Source organism: Delphinus delphis, chromosome 1, assembly GCF_949987515.2.
Source record: "Delphinus delphis chromosome 1, mDelDel1.2, whole genome shotgun sequence".
In the NCBI taxonomy this organism is placed as follows: Eukaryota; Metazoa; Chordata; class Mammalia; order Artiodactyla; family Delphinidae; genus Delphinus; species Delphinus delphis.
The window spans coordinates 114272606-114295443 of NC_082683.1; the positions used below are offsets into that span (position 1 = coordinate 114272606).

At 38.3% G+C, this 22838-nt stretch overlaps 1 protein-coding gene across 1 annotated transcript in view; it reads right to left on the reverse strand.

The window, feature by feature from the left end:
• Positions 1 to 2207: 2207 nt before the first annotated feature.
• LOC132438261 (interferon-activable protein 203-like) overlaps positions 2208 to 22838 on the reverse strand; it is a 41155-nt gene continuing 20524 nt past the window's right edge. Inside the window, exons 6-9 of the mRNA XM_060032296.1 lie at positions 21710 to 21907; positions 18788 to 19207; positions 17120 to 17311; positions 2208 to 3794 (exon numbers count right to left, since the gene is read on the reverse strand). Of these exons, the coding sequence (XP_059888279.1) occupies positions 3732 to 3794; positions 17120 to 17311; positions 18788 to 19207; positions 21710 to 21907 (873 nt within the window). The 3' untranslated portion in view covers positions 2208 to 3731. The remainder of the gene's footprint in view (positions 3795 to 17119; positions 17312 to 18787; positions 19208 to 21709; positions 21908 to 22838) is intronic.

The following is a 22838-nucleotide window of genomic DNA, read 5'->3' on the forward strand; positions in this document are numbered from 1 at the left end:
TTTGTGTTCGCTTTCAGCAAACTGGACAGGTGCTATTGAAGAGGATATGGTGTGGAAGACCCTGATATTTAGTACACTTACAGCTCACAGAACTTAGGAGCTTCCTTTTAGGAAATACACATCCTAGGCACACAGTTAAGAGGACATGGACTTCATAAAGCAGAGACACATGCTGTGGTACCCACACAACCCTACAGACTGTTGAATACTTAGTGTTCAACACTAAGTCTAATGCAGGCGGTTTGCCCAAAGTTGGACAAATTATTCTGAAAGAGGTATATAAAAGTAGACACAGACCAGGTATACCTTGAGGACACATTTCTCAAAGTCAATTCCTTGCACCTATCATAGTCCAGGGAAATTGAATCAGGATAAACCCGTACTGCTGACTTTTCGTCTCTCCCTCATACCAGTACATCTTGCTGCCACTACTTGGTCCTCTTCCCCATTTCTTAGCTTTGTTTGCACTGGCTGCTGTCTCCCTTTTTAAGAGTGGGGTGGAGACTTGAGACACTGGCATATGTGACCTTGTTAAGTAGGAGTGTATATCTCGAGCCAGATTTAACTTCAGAAGAGTGATTCAAGAGTGAACAATGTACTAGGAGGAAGGAAAGAAGATAATTTTATGAGAAGAAAAGAAAGATGCACTTTAGGAGGACAGTGGAGCATTGAAGGGGTAATTGATCAACTTCATCTCAGACTATGTATATGTTTTCTTCATCCAGGTTATTAAGGTCAAAAATTGAAATGAAATGGATCAATTCAGATCAACTGGTCTAAACAGCATTTAATTGAAGAATACCTAATACAGACAGCCTCTTCAATCAGACTGTGAGTTACTGGAGAGCAGCAGTACACAGGTTCCTTCCCAAACCCAGGCTAGTCAGAATGGGATAATTCCTGGATAAACAATTCCATACAGATGAGTAAAAATAACCAAATTCACAGGAAATCAAATATCAAAGATTTATAGCATGAAAAGATTGTCAACCTCACTGATAATCTGAAAAATGAAGTTAATATAAAATTTACTTTTTTCTTATGTTTAAGTGTACTAGAAGACCACTAAGGTTCCAAAAAAGGGCTTGGCAAAATTTTTCTGTAAAGCACCAAATAGCATATATTTTAAACTATGTGGGCCCTAGAGTCTCTGTTACGGATGCTTAACCTTGCACTGGCTACCAAAGGAGCCATAGACAATCCATAGATGAATGAGCATGTTTGTGTCCAATAAAACTGTATGGTGGACATTGAAATTTGAATTTGATATAATTTTCATGTGCCACATTCTTCTTTTGATTTTTTCCCCAAGCATTAAAAAGATATACATAAGAAAATTTTTTGATAATTTAAACTTCACCAAAATGAACGTCTTTTCAAAAGTTACCTTTAAATCATGAAAAGGCAAGCCAAAGATTGAGACATAGTATTTGCTAGTCACATAGCCACTAAAGACCCTGTACCCAGAATTTATAAAGGATTCTCAAAACTCAGTATCATGCAAACAAACAGCTGAATTTTTAAGATGGGCAAAAAGAAATACATAGGTGGCAAATAAGGACATAAAAAGATGCTCAACCTTATTTATCTTTAGGGAAATGCAGAATAAAACTACAGTGAGATACCACTATGCACCAATTAGAATGACTAAAATTTAAAAAGATTGACCATACCAGGGGCTGATGAAGATGAGGAGGAAGTAGAACTGTCATGCAATGGTGGCAAGAATGTTAAGTGGTACAGAACTTGGCAAAAAAGTTGGATAGTTTCTTTGTTTTTTAAAATTAACATGCACTTACAATGCTAAACTCTGAGGTGGATGCAGAGCAACTGATATTCTCACACATTGCTCAGGGGAATGAAAAATGCTACAGCCACCTTAGAAAACAGTTTGGCAATTTCTTTTTTTTTTTTTTTTTTTTTTTTTGCGCTATGCGGGCCTCTTACTGTTGTGGCCTCTCCCGTTGCGGAGCACAGGCTCAGCGGCCGTGGCTCACGGGCCCAGCCGCTCCGCGGCATGTGGGATCTTCCCGGACCGGGGCACGAACCCGTGTCCCCTGCCTCGGCAGGCGGACTCTCAACCACTGCGCCACCAGGGAAGCCCGGCAATTTCTTATATATTTGAAATACATTTATCATATGAACCAACAGTCTCACCCCAAGATTTTTATTCATTGAAAATGATAACACAGGTTCACACAAAAATCTGCGTGCGAATATCTGCAGCAATTTTATTTGTAAATATGTCAAAGTGTCAACAATCCAATTGCTCCTCACTTGGGGAATGGATAAACAAACTTTGGTGGGTCCACACATTGAATTCTACGCAGCAATAAACAGGAATAAACTGATATACACAACTACATGGATGAATCTTAAACATACTATACTAAGTGAAAGAAGTCAGACTCAAAATGCTATATACATTTTAACTTCCATCTTAGGAAACTCTGGAAAAGGGAAAAGTTTAAGTTAAGAAACTATGTCAGTGGTTACCAGGAGCTTGGATTGGAGGAAGCTTTGACAATAAAGTGTCATGAGGGAAATTCTTGTTATGATGGACTGTTCTAATCATTAGGAACATGATCTTACCTTCTGTCCCTTATTTTTCTTACTAGGGGAGTGAAAAGAAGAACATTATCAACCCTCTAGAGCTAATATAAGATTAAGTGACACAAAATAATTGCAAAACACCAGGTACCAAATATGTGATCAAGAAATACACTGTAAGGAAACTATATTCAATATCCTGTAATAAACCATAATGGAAAAGAATACAAAAAAGAATACATTCATATGTATAGCTGAATCAGTTTGCTGTACAGCAGAAATTAACACACACTATAAATCAACTCTACTTCAATAAAATACATGTAAAAAACTACATTGTAAATTTCAGTGTTAGCTATCTACTTTCCGCCATTGTACTCTAAACTAAATTAATTATTCGTCAGTGTTTGCCTAATGCAAGTCTTTGCCTGGAGCAACTTCCTCATAGGATCCACACATGTGAGAACCAGGAAGTATAGCTGCAGAGCTACTTACCCGTCAGTACCTGAATAAGTAAGTGGAACCAGTTATTTCACATCAGACAGGGCTAGAATTACTTCCAACATATACTAGTGACTTCATGCAAATCATCAGAAGCTGCCTTATTTGGTACACAAATTACCCAATTATGGCCCCTCCAGGAGATCAATTCTGAAAAGATATCATTGTTTTGGACTAAAGCAACTCCACCCTATGATAGGGGTTGGCAATTGAAGCACAGACTAGTTTCAGCTGCTCTGCCTTCTTCTTGGGTTTCTTTGAGCAGGGCACAGCTTGTTCAACCTGTTCATTCTTTACCAGAGTTATATTCTGTAAAGATCACAACCAAAGTATAAATCCAAATATTGCTTGGGTCTTAAGTATCCCTATCTGATTTGCAGCCCACAGACTATTTGCTTTTAAGCAATGAACTAGACTCCTAGGGAGGCATGTCTTTAGGAAAAATCATGTTTATTATTATTTCCAAATTATAAAAGTTATAGATGCAAAATTAGGAATTGAGATGATACAGAGAAGTATAAAAAAATGCAAAGCACCCCATCCCTAAGAATTAATGGCTAGTATACATATTGTGGTATTTCAACCATATGTATACATATATACTTTTTTTCTGTACTTAGATCTTAGCTCCATAAACATCAATATTAATGACATCCAGGTTTTTAGAAGAACAGCTATAATCAGGTTTCCATATATGATTCAGGATCGAATGGTTGTTCCTTGATTTTCCTGGCCTTGATGACCTTGAAGAAGAAAGAGATAAGATAAACAATGAGATGACCCTGATTATACATTTCCCCCTTCACTCACACTGTGTCACCTTGCTATGGGCTGCATCCCTTTTTCTCTTCCCATCTGAGGGGCTCTCCTCCCACTCTCACCTATCTTCTTTAGTGAATTCCTGTCTTTTGAGTCAACACCCCCAATTCTTGGCTGGAACCCTGAAATGAGATATGCACTCACACCCAGCGTGAGTGCATGTGGACAGGCAGGAGTTGTTGGAGAACAAGAGAGAGGAAGGAGCAGGTGTACTCAAAGCCAAGAGTTGAAGGGAAAGTTCTTACTGGAAAGAAAGGTGGAAGAAAGGGGCAAAAGTTATTCCTGGCACCATGCTGTGAAGGAAGGATTGGGATATATCATTGAGAGTCTGAGTAATGGCAAGATCAAAGAGCATGTGCATGTTGGTGGGAATGTAAATTGATGCACTATGGAGAACAGTATGGAGGTTACTTAAAAAACTAAAACTAGAACTACCATATGACCCAGCAATCCCACTACTGGGCATATACCCTGAGAAAACCATAATTCAAAAAGAGTCATGTACCACAATGCTCATTGCAGCTCTGTTTACAATAAAATAGCCAGGACATGGAAGCAACCTAAGTGTCCATCGACAGATGAATGGATAAAGAAGATGTGACACATATATACAATGGAATATTACTCAGCCATAAAAAGAAATGAAACTGAGTCATTTGTAGTGAGGTGGATGGACCTAGAGACTGTCATACAGAGTGAAGTAAGTCAGAAAGAGAAAAACAAATACCGTATGCTAACACATATATATGGAATCTTGAAAAAAAAATGGTGCTGAAGAACCTAGGGACAGGACAGGAATAAAGACGCAGACATAGAGAATGGACTTGAGGACACGGGGAGGGGGAAGGGTAAGCTGGGAAGAAGTGCGAGAATGGCATGGACTTATATATACTACCAAATGTAAAATAGGTAGCTAGTGGGAAGCAGCCGCATAGCACAGGGAGATCAACCCGCTGCTTTGTGACCACCTAGAGGGGTGGGATAGGGAGGATGGGAGGGGGGGAGATGCAAGAGGGAGGGGATATGGGGATATATACATATGTATAGCTGATTCACTTTGTTGTAAAGCAGAAACTAACACACCGTTGTAAAGCAATTATACTCCAATAAAGATGTTAAAAAAAAAAAGGGGGGGGGGTCTTCCCTGGTGGCACAGTGGTTGAGAGTCCGCCTGCTGATGCAGGGGACGCGGGTTCGTGCCCCGGTCCAGGAGGATCCCACATGCCGAGGAGCGGCTGGGCCCGTGAGTCATGGCTGCTGGGCGTGCGCGTCCGCAGCCTGTGCTCCGCGGCGGGAGAGGCCACGGCGGTGAGAGGCCCGCGTACCGCAAAAAAAAAAAAAAGGATCATCAGAGTAGCTACTGCATAGGGTTATTCTGAAAATTAAATGAGAAGATCTATGTACGATATTTAGCACATGTCCAAAATTATCAATATCATCCACTCAAGCAAGCTCTGTTCCACATTGACTATCTTCAGTAATAAGCAAATTCGACATTAGCTGATTCCACATGTTTTGTGCAATGATTGGGTCCTATGGGATTAACTGCAATTAAGTACTCCAAGTTTGATGTCCTTTATTCCTACATAGGCATCTATACACAGACTAGAAATCCAGAGAGCACTAAAAGCACCATCATGATGAATGTCAGGGAGCAAAATTATAGTTTGAGAGTTTTTTACAACCTCAGTCACAAAAGAGATTTTGGGGAGAACACTTAATCGTAAAGACATTTTTTATATCTACTATTTCACTTAAATGTCAGATTAGAGAATAGGCTTTAATTAAAGTTTGTAATAAGTAAAAAAAAAAAAAAAAGAGCATGTGCATTTCTGAGTGCCTGATATGTCAGCCTTTGTATTTGATCTGTTTGCATTCCAGTGCAGGCATACATTGAAGATATTATGGGCTCAGTTCCAGACCACTGTGATAAAGCGAATATTGCAATAAAATGACACACAATTTATTTGCTTTCTCAGCGCATAGAAAACTTATGTTTACACCATACTGTAGTCTATTAATGCAGTAGCATTAATTAATGTATTAATCAATGTATTAATGTACATACCTGAATCAAAAATACTTTATTGCTAAAAAGACATTAACCATCATCTGAATCTTCAGTGAGTCATACTCTTTTTTTTATGGAGGAGGATCTTGCCTGGATGTGGATGGCTGCCGACTGATGAAGGTGATGGTTGCTGAAGGTTGGGGTGGTGGTGGCAATTTCTTAAATAAGACAATGAGGAAGTCTGCTGGATTGACTGACTCTTCCTTTTCATGGAAAATCTCTCTATAGCATGCATTGCTGTTTGATAGTGTAGGGGAACAAAGTTTGCCACGTTTACCACCCCAAAATATGTCTTTCTGGCATGAGGATTAATTTATGTTGATTATCTTTAAGAAAGAGAAGAGTCTGTAAGTCTTTCTTTTCACCTCCCCTTTAGCTGTGTAAAGAATTTAGATAAAGGGGCTGTTCCCAGAATAAAGGCCTCATCAGAGGTATCTGCAAAGAATATGGGCTAGGTGTAGTGGAGGAAAACTTGGCAGGGCCCAGAGATCAGAGTCCAGTCTGTGTCCCATCCTCTCTGCATGCCCAGAAACCATTTGTTTACCAAAACATTTGTTTTTCCATCTTCATGTGAATTGTCTTTCTCCCCAGTGGAAGTCCCAAACAACTACCCCCAACATACTCTTTTGTCATTAACTGAAGATGGTATTTAAGGTGAGGGTTTCAGTCATCTTGGTGAGTTACTCACTTTTTCTGGGTCTCTCCCATGTATACATGCTATTAAACTTTTGTTTGCTCTACTTCTGTTTATCTGTCTCACGTCAATTTAATTCTTAGACCAGCCGAAGAATCCAGGAGGGTAAAATAAATTTTTTTCCTCACCGAGAATAGCACTTTACACACAGTAGAACTTCTTTCAAAATTGGAACCAAACTTCTCAAACCCTGCCAAAGCTATATCAACTAAGTTTGTGTAATATTCTAAATCCTTTGTTGTCATTTCAACAGTATTCACAGCAGCATCATCAGGAGTAGACTCCATCTTAAGAAGCCATTTTTTTAATTCACCCATAAGAAGCAACTCATTATACGCTGAAGTTTCATCATGAGATAGCAGCAATTCAGTAACATCTTCAGGCTCCACTTCTAATTCTAGTTCATTTGCTATATCTACCACATCTACAGTTACTTCCTCCACTGAAGTCATGAACCTTTCAAAATCATCCATGAGGGTTGGAATCAAACTTCCTTCAAATTTCCTTCAAACTCTCATTCATGTTGGTATGTTGACCTCTTCCCATGAAATAGGAATGTTCTTAATGACATCTAGAATGGTGAATCCTTTCCAGAAGATTTTTATTTGACTTTGCCCTGATCCATCAGAAGAATCATATCTACTGCAGCTATATAGCCTTGTGAAATGTATTGCTTAAATAATAATCCCTGGGCTGCAGAATGGATGTTGTGTTAGCATGATAACAACATTAATCTCGTTGTACATCTCCATCAATGCTCTTAGGTGATCAGGTGCATTGTCAATGAGCAGTAATATTTTAAAAGGAATCTTTTTTTTTCTGAGCAGTAGGTCTCAACAGTGGGCTTAAAATATTCAGTAAACCATGTTGTAAACAGATGCACTGTCATCCAGGCTTTATTGTGCCATTTACAAGAGCAGAGGCAGAGTAGACTTAGCAATCTTAAGGGCCCTCAGAATTTCAGAGTGGTCAGTGAGCACTGATTTCAACTTAGTCACCAGCTGCGTTAGTCCATAACAGGAGAGTCAGTCCATCCTTCAAAGCTTTAAAACCATGCACTGACTTCTCCTCTCTAGCTATGGAAGTCCTAGATGGCATCTTCTTCCAATATCAGGCTGTTTCATCTTCATTGAAAATCTGTTGTTGAGTGTAGCAACCTTTATCAGTCATCTCTGCTAGATCTTCTGTATAACTTAGCTGCAGCTTCTACATCAGCAGCACGCGCTGCTTCACCTTGTACTTTTATGTTATAGAGATGGCTTCTTAAACCTCATGAACCAACTTCTGCTAACTTCAAACTTTTCTTCTGCAGATTTCTTATATCTCTCAGCCTTCACAGAATTGAAAAGTGTTAGGACCTTACTCTGGGACTATTGTAGCTGGTTTGACCTTCTATCCAGACCACTAAAACTTTTTCCATATAAAAAATAAGGCTGTTTTGATTTGTTATTCATAGGTTCACTGGCATAACATTTTAAAATTCCTTTAAAACGTTTTTCTGTACATTCACAACTTGTCTATTTAATGCAAGATATCTAGCTTTTGACCTCTTTTTTGCCTTCCTCACTAAGCTTAAATATGTCTAGTTTTTGATTTAACCTGAGAGATATGTGAGTCTTCCTTTCACTTGAACACTTAGAGGCCTCTGTGGGGTTATTAATTAGCCTAATTTCAATATTGTTTTGTCTCAGGGAATAGGGAGGCCCAAGGAGAGGGAGAGAGATGGGGGAATGGCCCATCAGTGGAGCAGTGAGAACACACATAACATTTATGAAAGAAATTTGCCATTTTATATGGGTGTGCGGTTCATGGCACTCCAAATGATTTCAATAGCAACATCACTGATCACAGATCACCATGACAAATATAAGAATAATGAAAAAGGCTGAAATATTATGAGACTTGCCAAACATGACACAGAGTCAAAGTGACAAATGTTTTGGAAAAATGGCACCAGGAGACTTGCTCTACACAGGATTGCTACAAACCCTCAATTTCTCAATTTGTCAAAAAAAAAAAAAGAAAAAAAAAAGCAATATCTGGAAAGCACAAGAAAATGAAGTGCAATAAAACAAGGTATGGCTGTGTTAACTTTTGTTAGTGTTCCAGGAATCCATCCCACATGAATGTGTATATGTGAGTTTGACAAAGACCATGGAATTTTCCCTGTAGGACCAAACACCTCTGTTGTAGACCAGTATGCGTATCTCACTAAAGGCAGGTAACTTTGTGTTCTGAAATGCTCAGGGGCATCCTTGATCATTTAGATTGAAATGAGCTCTGTTAACTATCCTCTGGGATAAAAGGTATTTCTTCTATTCTATACATGATGAATCAGAGGTTCCTAGTATTTAAGTTATTAGTCACCTAGCAAATGACAGAACCAGTATTTGAAACAAATCTGCCTTAAGGAAGTCCAAATTTACTAAATAATCTACCTGGTCTGAAAATTCAAACAATTCTACAATATTTAGCTTAGATATCATATCCTTTAATAGCCTCTCTGAAGTTTCTCTCTTCAATATGATTAAAAGTACCCTTAAATGAAAACTATAAGATGCTGATGAAAGAAATTGAAGATGGCACAAACAGATGGAAAAGTATATCATGTTCTTGGATTGGAAGAATCAATATTGTTAAAATGACCATACTACCTAAGGCAATCAACAGATTCAGTGCAATCCCTATAAAATTACCAATAGCATTTTTCAAAGGACTGGAAAATTTTTTTTTTATTTTGTATAGAAACACAAAAGACTCCAAATAGCCAAAACAATATTGAGAAAGAAGAATGGAGCTGGAGGAATCACGCTCCCTGACTTCAGACTCCTACAAAACTACAGTAATCAAAACAGTATGGTACTGCCATAAAAACAAACATATAGATCAACGGAACAGGATAGAAAGCCCAGAAATAAACCCACACACTTATGGTCAATTAATCAATGACAAAGGAGGCAAGAATATACAATGGAGAAAAGACAGTCTGTTCAATAAGTGGTGCTGGGAAAACTGGACAGCTACATCTAAAAGAATCAAGTTAGAACATTCCCTAACACCATATACAAAAATAAACTCAGAATGGATTAAGGACCTAAATGTAAGACCCGATACTATAAAACACCTATCACAAACATAGGCAGAACACTCTTTGAAATAAGTTGCAGCAATATTTTTTTGGATCAGTCTCCTAGAGTAATGGAAATGAAAACAAAAATGACCAAATGGGACTTAATTAAACTTAAAGCTTTTGCATAGCAAAGGAAACCATAAACAAAACGAAAAGACAACCTATGGCCTGGGAGAAAATATTTGCAAATGATGCTACCAACAAGGGATTAACTTCCAAAATATACAAACAGCTCATACAGCTTAATATCAAAATAACAAACCCAATCAAAAAATGGGCAGAGGACCTAAATATACATTTCTCTAAAGAAGACATATAACGGCCAACAAACTCATAAAAAGATGCTCAATATTGCTAATTATTAGAGAAATGCAAATCAAAACTACAATGAAGTGTAACCTCATACCAGTCAGAATGGCAATCATTAAAAAGACTACAAGGGGGCAGAGTCAAGATGGCAGTATGGGCTTCCCTAGTGGCACAGTGGTTGACAGTATGTCTGCCGATGCAGGGAACACGCGTTCGTGCCCTGGTCCGGGAGGATCCCACATGCCACGAAGTGGCTGGGTCCGTGAGCCAAGGCCACTGAGCCTGTGCGTCTGGAGCCTGTGCTCTGCAATGGGAGAGGTCACAACGGTGAGAGGCCCATGTACCGCCAAAAAAAAAAAAAGATAGCGGTATGGGAAGACACCGAGTTACCATCTCCCCACAACTAGGGAGCCTGCCTAGTTGGAGGACCCAGCCTGCCAGTGGAGGACCCTGATGTCCAAGGAGATGGAGGAACCCTGAAGTGAATGGGTAAGATGTGGGGGGACTGAAGGGGGAGGTCAGACAGGATTGGCACCCCTGAGGACAGGGAGATCAGGAGACGCAGGTAGGAGGGGCCCTCTGGGAGGAGGAGCTGGAGAGGAGTGGAGGGTGACTGCCCCACCCACTCGGGCCCAGGGAGCCTGCTGAGCTCCCAGGCCAATGCCCTGCCTTCCAAAGGCCCCTCCAGGCCACGTGGGTCCTTGGGAACATAGGAGGGAGGTCGGGGAGATCAGGAGAGGCAGGCAGGAAGGGCCCTTTAGGAGGGAGGAGCAGGAGAGGAGAGGAGGGTGTTTGCCTCACCCACTCAAGCCCAGGAAGCCCGCTGGGCTCCCAGTTGAGGTCTCCTACCCTCTGGGACCTCTGTTCAGTTGAGCCTAGGCCCCACGCCCCACTGCTCCCAGAGCCTTTTCCAGCACTGTGGGTCCTAAGCATAGGCCCTGTCCACTGCCCAAACCTTGACCTTGCTTAGGCCCTACCCTCCACAATCAAGGCCTTTTCCACCATTTTTTTTTCTTTTCCCTCCTCCTCTTTTTTACTATTGTGGTACCTTCCAGTTGATAATTCATTTATATTTTTATATTCTTTCTAACGTATCTGTTAGTTTCCTAGTCCAATTTTATTTTCTACATTGTTATTGTTCCCTCTCTCTCTCTTTTTTTTTTTTTTGCCACCCCCACGGTTTGCAGGATCTTCATTTATGAGCCAGGTTGGGCAGAAGCTCCTGCAGTGGAACCTCCAAGTCCAAACCACTGGACTAACAGAGAATCTCAGACCCCAGGGAATATTCATCAAACTGAGGTCTCACAGAGGTCGTCATCTCAGCACCAAGACCCAGCTCTACCCAACAGCCTACAAACTCCAGTTTTGGAAGCCTCACACCAAACAGCAAGTAAGACAGGAACACCATCCCACTAATTAAAAAAAAAAAATGAGAGGGCAAAAAAATATGTCACAGATGAAGAAGCAAGGTAAAAAACGTACAACACCAAATAAATGAAGAGGAAATACACAATTTACCTGAAAAAGAATTCAGAGTAATGATAGCAAAGATGATCCAGAATTGTGGAAATAGAATGGAGGCACGGATTGAGAAAATACAAGAAATGTTTAGCAAAGATCTAGAAGAAATAAAGAACAAACAAAGAGATGAACAACACAATAACTGAAATGAAAAATACACTAGAAGGAATCAATAACAGAATAACTGAGGCAGAAGAACAAATAAGTGAGCTGGAAGACAAAATGGTGGAAATAACTGCTGAGGAGCATAATAAAGGAAAAAAAAAAGAAAAAAATTGAAGACTATCTCAGAGACCTCTAGGACAACACTAAATGGACGAACATTCACATTATAGGGGTCCCAGAAGAAGAAGAAGAAAAGAAAGGGTCTGAGAAAATATTTGAAGAGATTATAGTCAAAAACTTGCCTAACATGGGAAAGGAAATAGTCACCCAAGTCCAGGAAGCACAGAGAGTCCCATACAGGATAAACCCTAGGAAAAACACACCAAGACACATATTAATCAAACTAACAAAAATTCAATTCAAAGAAAAAATATTAAAAGCAGCAAGGGAAAAGCAAAGACAATATACAAAGGAATCCCCATACACAGATTTTTCAGCAGAAACTCTGCTGGCCTGAAGGGAGTGGCAGGATATACTTAAAGTGATGAAAGAGAAAAACCTACAACCAATATTACTCTCCCCAGCAAGGATCTCATTCAGATTTAACAAGAAATCAAAAGCTTTCCAGACAAGCAAAAGCTAAGAGAATTCAGCACCACCAAACCAGCCTTACAACAAATGCTAAAGAAACTTCTCTAGGTGGGAAAAACAAGAGAAGAAAAAGACCCACAAAAACAAAGCCAAAACAATTTAAAAAGTGGTAATAGGAGCATACATATCAATAATAACTTTCAATGTAAATGTATTAAATTCCCCAACCAAAAGGCACAGACTGGCTGAATGGATACAGTAATACGACACATATATATGCTGTCTTCAAGAGACCCACTTAAGACTAGGGACACATACAGACTGAAAGCGAAGGGATGGAAAAAGATATTCCATGAAAATGGAAATCAAAAGAAAGCTGGATTAGCAATACGCATATCAGATAAAATAGACTTTAAAATAAAGACTGTTACATGAGATAAGGAAGGACACTACATAATGATCAAAGGATCAATCCAAGAAGAAGATATAACAATTATAAATGTTCATGCACCCAACATAGGAGCACCTCAATATATAAGGCAAATGCTAAGAACCATGAAAGAAGAAATCAACAGTAACACAATAATAGTAGGGGACTTTAACACCACACTTACACCAATGGACATATCATCCAAACAAAATATATAAGGAAACACAAGCTTTAAATGACACAATAGACCAGATAGATTTAATTGATATTTATAGACCATTACACCCAAAAGTGGCAGAATACACTTTCTTCTCAAGTGCACACGAAACATTCTCCAGGATACATCACATCTTTGGACACAAATCAAGCCTCAGAAAATTTAAGAAAATTGAAATCATATCAAGCATCTTTTCTGACCACAACACTATGAGATTGGAAATCAATTACAGGAAAAAATACTGAAAAAACACAAATACATGGAGGCTAAACAGTGCACTACTAAATAACCAAGAGACCACTGAAGAAATCAAAGAAGCAATAAAAAAGTACATAGAAACAAATGACAATGAAAACACATCGACCCAAAACCTATAGGAATAAAAGGAATAAAAACCATATGAACATCTCAATAGATGCAGAAAAAGCTTTTGACAAAAGCTTTTGATGCAGCAAAAGCAGTTCTAAGAGGGAAGTTTATAGCAATTCAATATCACCTCAAGAAACAAGAAAAATCTCAAATACACAATCTAACCGTACACTTAAAACAACTAGAGAAAGAACAAAGAAAACCCAAAGTCAGTAGAGGGAAAGAAATCATAAAGATCAGAGCAGAAATAAATGAAATAGAAATGAAGAAAACAATAGCAAGGATCAATAAAACTAAAACTTGGTTCTCTGAGAAGATAGGCAAAATTGATAAACCCTTAGCCAGACTCATCAAGAAAAAAAAGGGAGAGTACGCAAATCAATAAAATTAGAAATGAAAAAGGAGAAATCACAACTGACACTGCAGAAATACAAAGGAATATAAGAGACTACTACCAACAACTTTATGCCAATATAATGGACAGCCACGAAGAAATGGACAAATTCTTGGAAGGGTACAATTTTCCAAGACTGAACCAGGAAGAATTAGAAAATATAAACAGACCTATCACAAGTAATGAAATTGAAACCGTAATTAAAAATCTTCAAAAAAAGAAAAGTCCAGGACCAGATGGTTTCACAGGCGAATTCTATCACACATTTAGAGAAGAGCTAACACTGACCCTTCTCATACTCTTCTAAAAATTGCAGAGGGAGAAACACTCCCATATTCATTCTAGAAAGCCACCATCACCCTGATACCAAAACCAGAAAAAGATATCCTAAAAAAAGAAAATTATAGATCAATATCTCTGATGAACATAGATGCAAAAATCCTGAACAAAGTACTAGAAAACAGAATACAACAACACATTAAATGGATCATACACCACAGTAAAGTGGGATTCATCCCAGGGATGTAAGGATTCTTTAATATATGCAAATCAATCAATGTGATACACCACATTAACAAATTAAGGAATAAAAACCATATGAACATCTCAATAGATGCAGAAAAAGCTTTTGACAAAACTCAGCACCTATTTATGATAAAAACCCTCCAGAAAATGGGTATAGAGGGAACCTACCTCAACATAATAAAGGCCATATATGACAAACCCACAGCAAGCATCATACTCAATGGCGAAAAACTGAAAGCATTTCCACTAAGATCAGGAACAAGACAAGGATATCCACTCTTGCCACTCTTATTCAACATATTTTTGGAAGTTCTAGCCATGGCAATCAGAGAAGAAAAAGAAAGAAAAAGAATACAAATTGGAAAAGAAGAAGTAAAACTGTCACTGTTTGCAGATGACATGATACTATACATAGAAAATCCTAAAGATGCCACCAGAAAACTAATAGAACTAATCAATGAATTTGGTAAGGTTGCAGGATACAAAATTAATGCACAGAAACCTCTGGCGTTCCTATACACCAATAACGAAAAATCAGAAAGAGAAATTAAGGAAACACTCCCATTTACAATTGCAACAGAAAGAATAAAGTATCTAGGAATAAACCTGCCTAAAGAGGTGAAAGACTTGTACTCAGAAAATTATAAAATACTGATGAAAGAAATCAGAGATGACATAAACAGATGGAGAAATATACCATGTCCTTGGACTGGAAGAATCAAAAGCAATCTACAGATTCAATGCAATCCCTATCAAACTACCAATGGCATTCTTCACAGAATTAGAACAAAACGTTTTACAAGTTGTAAGGAACACAAAAGACCCTGAGTTGCCAAAGCGATCTTGAGAAAGAAAAATGGGGTTGGAGAAATCAGGCTCCCCAAATTCAAACTATACCACAAAGCTACAGTAATCAAGACAGTATGGTACTGGCACAAAAACAGAAATACAGATCAATGGTACAGGATAGAATGCCCAGAGATAAACTCACACACATACGGTCACCTAATTTACAACAAAGGAAACAAGAACATACAATGGAGAAAAGACAACTTCTTCAATAAGTGGTGCTGGGAAAACTGGACAACTACATGTAAAAGAATGAAATTAGAGCAACTACCTAACACCATACACAAAAATAAACTCCAAATGGATTAAAGACATAAATGTAAGCCCAGACACTATAAAACTCTTAGAGGAAAATATAGGAAAAACACTCTTTGACATAAACCACAGCAAGATCTTTTTTGTCCCACCTCCTAGCGTAATAGAAAAAAAAACAAAAATAAACAAATGGGACTTAATTAAACTTAAAAGCTTTTGCACAGCAAAGGAAACCATAAACAAGACAAAAAGACAACCCTCAGAATGGGAGAAAATATTTGCAAGTGAAACAACAGACAAAGGATTAATCTCCAAAATATGCAAACAGTTCATGGAGCTCAATATCAAAAAAAACAACAACAATCTAATTAAAAATTGGGTGGAATACCTAAATTGACATTTCACCAAGTGAGACATACAGATGGTCAAGAGGCACATGAAAAGATGCTCAACATCACTAATTATTAGAGAAATGTAAATCAAAACTACAATGAGGTAGCACCTCACGCCGGTCAGAATGGCCGTTATCAAAAAATCTAGAAACAATAAATGCTGGAAAGGGTGTGGGGAAAAGGAAACCTGCTGCACTGTTGGTGAGAATGTAAATTGTTACAACCACTATGGAAAAGAGGATGATGACCTAGAGGGGTGGGATAGGGTGGATGGGAGGGAGGCTCAAGAGGGAAGGACATATATGCATATGACTGATTCACTATGGTATACAATAGAAACTAACACAGTATTGTAAAGCAATTATACTCCAATAAAAATATATTAAGAAAAAGATACTATGTGGATTAAATGAGATAATGTAAAGAAAAAAATAGTTACAAGTAACAAATGCTGGAGAGGGTGTGGAGAAAAAGAAACCTTCCTTACACTGTTGTTGGGAATGTAAATTGGTGCAGCCACTATGGAGAACAGTATGGAGGTTCCTTAAAAAGCTAAAAATAGAGTTACCACATGACCCAGCAATCCCACTACTGGGCATATGCCCTGAGAAGACCATAATTCAAAAAGAGACATGTACCACAATGTTCACTGCAGCACTACAATAACCAGTACATGGAACCAACCTAAATGTCCATCGACAAATGAATGGATAAAGAAGATGTGGTACATATATACAATGGAATACTACTCAGCCATAAAAAGAATGAAATAATGTCATTAGAAGCAACATGGACGGACCTAGAGATTATCATACTAAGTGAAGTAGTCAGAGAAAGACAATTATCATATGTTATTATTTATATGTGGAATCTAAAAAAATGATACAAATGAACTTATTTACAAAACAGGAATAGATTGACAGACATAGAAAGCAAACTTATGGTTACCAAAGAGGATAGCAGTGGGAGAAGCGGGAGTAAATTAGGAGTTTTGGATTAACATATGCACATTATTATCTATAAAATAGGTAACTGAGGACCTACTGTATAGCACAGAGAACTATACTCAGTATCTTGTAATAACCTATAAGGGAAAAGAATCTGAAAATGAATATATATATGTGTGTGTGTGTGTGTGTGTGTGTGTGTGTGTGTGTGTAACTGATCCCATTTGCTGTACACTTGAAACTAAGAAAACATTGTAAACTATACTTCAATACAAAAAAAATAAATTTAAAAATATCATTAAAAAAAGGAATAATGAAAAGAAACTTTACACCCACTAAATGGCAAAAATTAGTTCTCGTTCCACCTGCTGGACTCTCCGTAGTAACAGCAGTCTAGTTTTCTTAAAGACTTCTACTTTGGAACAATAATGACCCCCCAGAAAATCTCACCTTGATGAAACTGTGAATTATGGATCTCAGCTGCCTCTTATCCCCACTTACTGCCAATTCAAAGCAGATGAGTGTAAGTCTATCGCCTTTCTCACAGCTGATTCTGGTCAGTCGTTCTCCATAAACCAGGACTTCCATCACTCCTGTATTATCTTGTATTTCATAATATATGCATTCATTACGTACCAATTTCTGCAAAAGAAAATTAGCATCCATCTTCTGAGAACTGGATCAGGAATTTCCACAACTTTGAAAAATATAGGGTGTTAGTGGAAACTGTTGTCTCAGACCAGTTAATATGAGCTGGAGGTCCAGAATTACAGGTACCAAATAGTGTAAGATATCTTGTTCAGTTTATCCCCCCATTTAAATTCTCTTTCTGTCTTTCCTTCCTTTAAGTCTTTGTGTGCTGGGTTCTTCTAGAAAACTGGATTACTTTCCTAATTTTTCCTGCTCCCATCTCAGAATAGCTGAGATTTCTTAAGAAAATTGGATATAGTGTGGTCTGATAAGCTTCACAGGTTTCTTTGGATCTCCCTGAGAACAAAGGCCATTCATGTCTTATTATGAGTCTCAAAAAGATGGTTGCAAGTCCTCCTTAAGCAGATTATTATTTCAATATGTAATTCTTTCCTCTATCTTCTCTATTTATTCATTCTTCCCTAATCTGCCCAATCTTGAATCTAGATCATCTACTTCCATTGTTCTAATTTCTATATCACTTACTTTACTCATGAATTCTACAAATGCACATGTGTGCACAGTCACTTAAACAGAGTGTATGGAAAACAACAGGGGGATAGGTAAACAGCCACCCTAGAAGACATATATAATGGATTATGAAACAATACTTCACATAACGGTTAGGTCAGCTAACCTTAGTATTTCTATGATGTGTTGGGACTGAAATACCTACCCTAATTCTAAGAATTCAGCAAAATTCTGCATTTTATTGCCCATATTAATATATTGTGGAATGAAACAACTTGATTTTTCTAGCGTTTTCAACATCCATATTTCTCTTATTTGTTAATGCCAAGGTTTTTTGCTCAACAATTTTTTGATGAATGAATGTGAAGAAGTGAGAGAACTTTAGAGGTCAGATGATCAGAATCTTAGCTAACTGTGGATAAGAGCTGATTCTAGGGCAAAGTAGTCTATTGATTTCTGACTCTGGTTGTCATAGTTGAAATCCTAGCTTGGAAGGGCAATTCTTTATTCACAATTAAGTTAAGCTGTCACTGAAACAGGAGGCAGAACTCAAAGAAACAAAACCAGAAGGAGAGCTCTCTCTCTTCGCCCCCCCCACCTCTCTCTATATATCTATATATATAAACATATATAGATGGATATAGATTTGTATGTATCTATATATATATACAGATATAAACTCTGCCCTTTACTGGCTCAGGGTGGCTATGAATGGATTAGCACAGCTGTTAAAATCCCATGATTTCTGGAGGACTTGCATGCTGTTACCTTGGGAAGAAGAATGTTAAGAGATTGTCTATGTTATATTCTGAAGTGGGAAGACGGCACCCAGGTATCCCTGGTCAGGGGGGCTTTGAGTTCCTGTGTTTATGAAGTTAACCAAATTCATTCGGCAGCTAAGACTTTTACGTTCCAGGGTTGCAGAAGAAATATTGCAGAACAATGGTGTGGGCTTACCTCATGCACCAGAAACACCCCATTCACAAATGTTCCTAGAGCTTGCGAGTAAAGATGACTGATTTTAGGAGTTGCATTTGCCTTTTGAATCAGGCGTTTAGAGATCTCCATCTTTCGGTCAGGGTTAACATCAGACACAGATGAGGCATTGAACACCTCCAGGAACCCACTGCGGCCAAAATAATCTGATATGGCAATGATTTTCTTTGGGATGAACTTCTCCTTCAGGTCAACATGATAAACCTTCACTTGGAAGAACTGGCTCTCAGTAGCCACTGTGGCATGAAACATCTTCCTCTCGCCTTCTCTGACATCATATGTAAATGGTTCCGTTGCTTTCAGCACCATCACTTCTTTGGGCCCCCTCTGGAAGCCCTCCTCTCTGGAAGCTTCTTTAGGTACAGCCTTCAATCTTGGTTTCTACATAGAAGTATACACCAAAAACAGGCACAATTAAGAACAGGATTCACTCTCTAATGAGAATCATCTACGGCTAAATGTTGACCTCAACAAAGAACATAATTAAGAACATAATTAACATATTAAGAACATAATTAGGTGGAGTTGGAAAAAAAAAAAACCTAGACAAAGATCACTGACGTGGTATATATAATCGAATGGAATGTATGGAGATGATTTAAACAGTGAATTTTCTTCTTTTTCATTGTTTTATGAGTGTGGTAGGAAGAATACTTTTCTTTAAAAGGTTTTTTAAACCTTTTTAAACTCAAGGGAAGAACTATTTCTCCCAGGAAGAGCTATGTAGAGTACAGAGGCAGTGGGCAATAGCAATGCTGCTGTGTAGTGATTTCTAGTAGAGATGAGGATGAAAAAATCAACTTAAATTATCCCATCAACTCATTTCAGTGTGCAAGATAAGATACAAATTTGGATGAACATAAATTGCCCTTGATAGCACTGAGAGTAGGGAATGGCTCCAGTCAGAATCCATTGATCTCATCCCAGTAGATGTGGCAATTTAAAGACCCAAATTTGAAAGTCTCTTTTCAGGAAAGCAGTGTTATGTTGAAAAAGGGTTAGTAGACAGTCACTGGAAAAAAATCCCATGAACTTTCTGAATTTGGAAATGTCCTGGATAAGGGATGTTTTGAAGAGTAGCAGAATCAGCCACCCCAAAATATGTTTCTTTGGCATAGGATTATCTTAAGCTGATTATTTTGAAAAACAACATACATAGAGGAAGCTCTAAAACCAGAAAGAAAGTTGCCCTTTTGCAAGGGAAATGTGTATTTATAAACTAAATCTCCATTTCTAAGGGTGTCTCCCCCTGTGTACTAGGAAGAGAAGGAGGACTCTAAATCTCAAGAGAATACTATCACCAGAGGAGAAACTGACTTAAATTTGCATAACAAACATCACCCTTGTTTTTCCTGCTTTTCCTGGTAACCTCCACAAAACGGGCCTCCCCACACTTGTCTTTCTTCTGTCTTCACTAAAGATGGTATTTAAGCTGGGGGCTTAGGCCACCTCAGGGAGTTACTCATTCTTCTTGGGTCTCGTCTATGTATAGATGAGGTATACCTGTTAATAAACTTCTGCTAGCTTTTTCTTGACAATCTTTGCTTTAATACAGGGGTCTCAGCCAAGAACTCAGAACGGTAGAGGGGAAGTTGCTTTTCCTCCTCTACACACCCCTGTTAGAATAATGGCAGGACCCTTAGGAGAAGAATGCCAAAGGAGAAGTCAGGTGTCAGGGGACTTTTCTATGCCCCCCTGTCTACCCAGTGCCTGCACCATTTCTGAGTTTCAGGAGAGCAGTTTGAATTGGAGGGGAGGTTACTGATCTGTAAGAAGTGTGAAGGCAAGGGGGGGCCATGGGAGTTCTAGGGACCAGTTCATGGAGACAGGCCAGCTGCCTCCACAGACCAGCAGTGCTCCATGTGGTCTGACTTGTACCGTTATACAGGCCACAGCCTGGGGGTCATGAGGCTTAACTCTGATTTCTCATCACTGTGGCCAATTCTCCCTACATCCGATGCTCATTCCCAGGCCAAGTTAATCAGGAAAAACAAATCTCATACTAGTAACAACAGCAGCACCTTGACAAGAAGTGCACAGGACCTAAGGAAGAAATTATGTATCTATACTCAGGGTCATGAAAGAAGACCTGATGGACACATGTTCTTATTATGTTCATTGTGTGTATAGGGAATACTGAAAATAGCCTAAAGTCAAATAGTAAAGGATTATTTTTAAATTTATAAAAATTTAAAGATGCAGTTATTCTCTTACATTAAAATAATAATTTAAATCTATACTTCTTGAATTAAGTAGCACTTCAAGATATAGCAGGTGAAAGTAAAAACCTGAATTATAGAAAAATATGTGTAATGTGATCAACCTGGGATAAATTGATATTCTTTGTATATACATAACAAAAGGTAAAATCAGAAAGACTGTTTACCAAAATATGGCATTTGATAGAAGGGAGATTTCAGATAGTTAAAATTAATTATTTTTGTCTATGTATCTGCATTTCCTAAATTTCTTAGATGATATTACTTCCATAATTAAAAAAAAGAGAAAGAATTGGTGATAGTGCTTTGTTTGTTTCTGTATTTCTCCACCTCATTGCACCCTAAGCTCTCTCACTCATGATGTATTGAGAGAAACACAGAAATAAAATTAAACAAACAAATTACTAGTTATACCCATGACTGAAGAGGAATGATTTATGTGCACATTAGGTCATAGAATATCCTAATACAAAGGGCAGCATAATAAGAGTCCGAATTTGAATGTAGGTAGGATCTCAAAATACACACTCAATAACAATACGTGTGATCTAATTAATAAAGAATTGTATGTTGTAGGGGATTAGTGTGAAGTTCCTTTATGGTTCTAGAGAACGCTGTCATTATGTTGTAGGGAGGGAAAGTACTGAAAACAGGAATCTGGTACCTTGGTTGAGGAACTGCTGGATGAGGTTGGTGGCAGCATCTGAGGAGTCTGAAGGCAGCCCTCATTTGGGATTATGCTGAAGTTTGCATATTGTGGAAGCTGACTCTGCTCCGGGCAGAGTTTCTTTTTCTTGGAGTCAAGCGTTTTATTGGTTGTGTCTTCTATTCTTTGAATCCCAAAATATGTATTTTCTTCTTCCTGGTTAATGGTTTTCAATATCAGATGAACCATAACATTTCTCTCTCTCTCTCTCTCTCTCTCTCTCTCTCTCTCTCTCTTTCTCTCTGTCTCTATCTCTCTCTGTCTCTCTCTCACACACACACACCACAGGATCTTCACTCTGCCAATTTGCTCTGGAATAATAGTACATCTTCAGATACCCTCAACACCTCCCCAGCTTGGAGTCCAACCAGGATTTCAAACTTCTCTCTGCAAATGTTAAAAACTCAGGTGATCAAAATTTCATCGATCTGTTTTGGAATTCTGGCTCTACCTCTGCTGCAAACTGGCCTGTATCAACTTCACCAAGACAACACTTGGAGTAATTTATTAGTAGAAAACTCTACCAGGTTATAATGGAAGCACATCTCTGAACAATGTTGGCTGTACTTATGGACATTTTATTAACTAAGTCTTCATTACCTTATATATTTACCAAATAAGCAAATCGGTTCTATCATCTACTCTTCAAATCCAGGAAACCCAGGTCTGCATTCATTTGAATGCTTTGTTTATCAGCATACCAGAGACACTGTTTCAAATTCATAATTCCAGAGGCAGGATTCTGCTATCTACCTAGTCTCTATCAAGCAACCAAATCTTTCGTAGTTCTCAGCAATAAACAGACCCATTCACGGTTTCACCCAGGGCATTCTCAGTACATGGATTTTTATAATTGTTTAAGCCAGGGCAGGAAGTGTCTGTAAAATCAGTTATTTTGACTACCTTTGGTTTCACTGATGAAAGACCATTTCTAACGTTCTGCAGTATAGAATTGCCGCAGTTCTTACCACTTCTAGCATTCATTTAACCAATCCATAAAGTATCAGTTGTTGGTAAAATTGTAGTTGAGGGAGCTGCTTAAAATGCCTGTCTCTGGCATGCAGCTACTTGATTAGAACACCCTCTG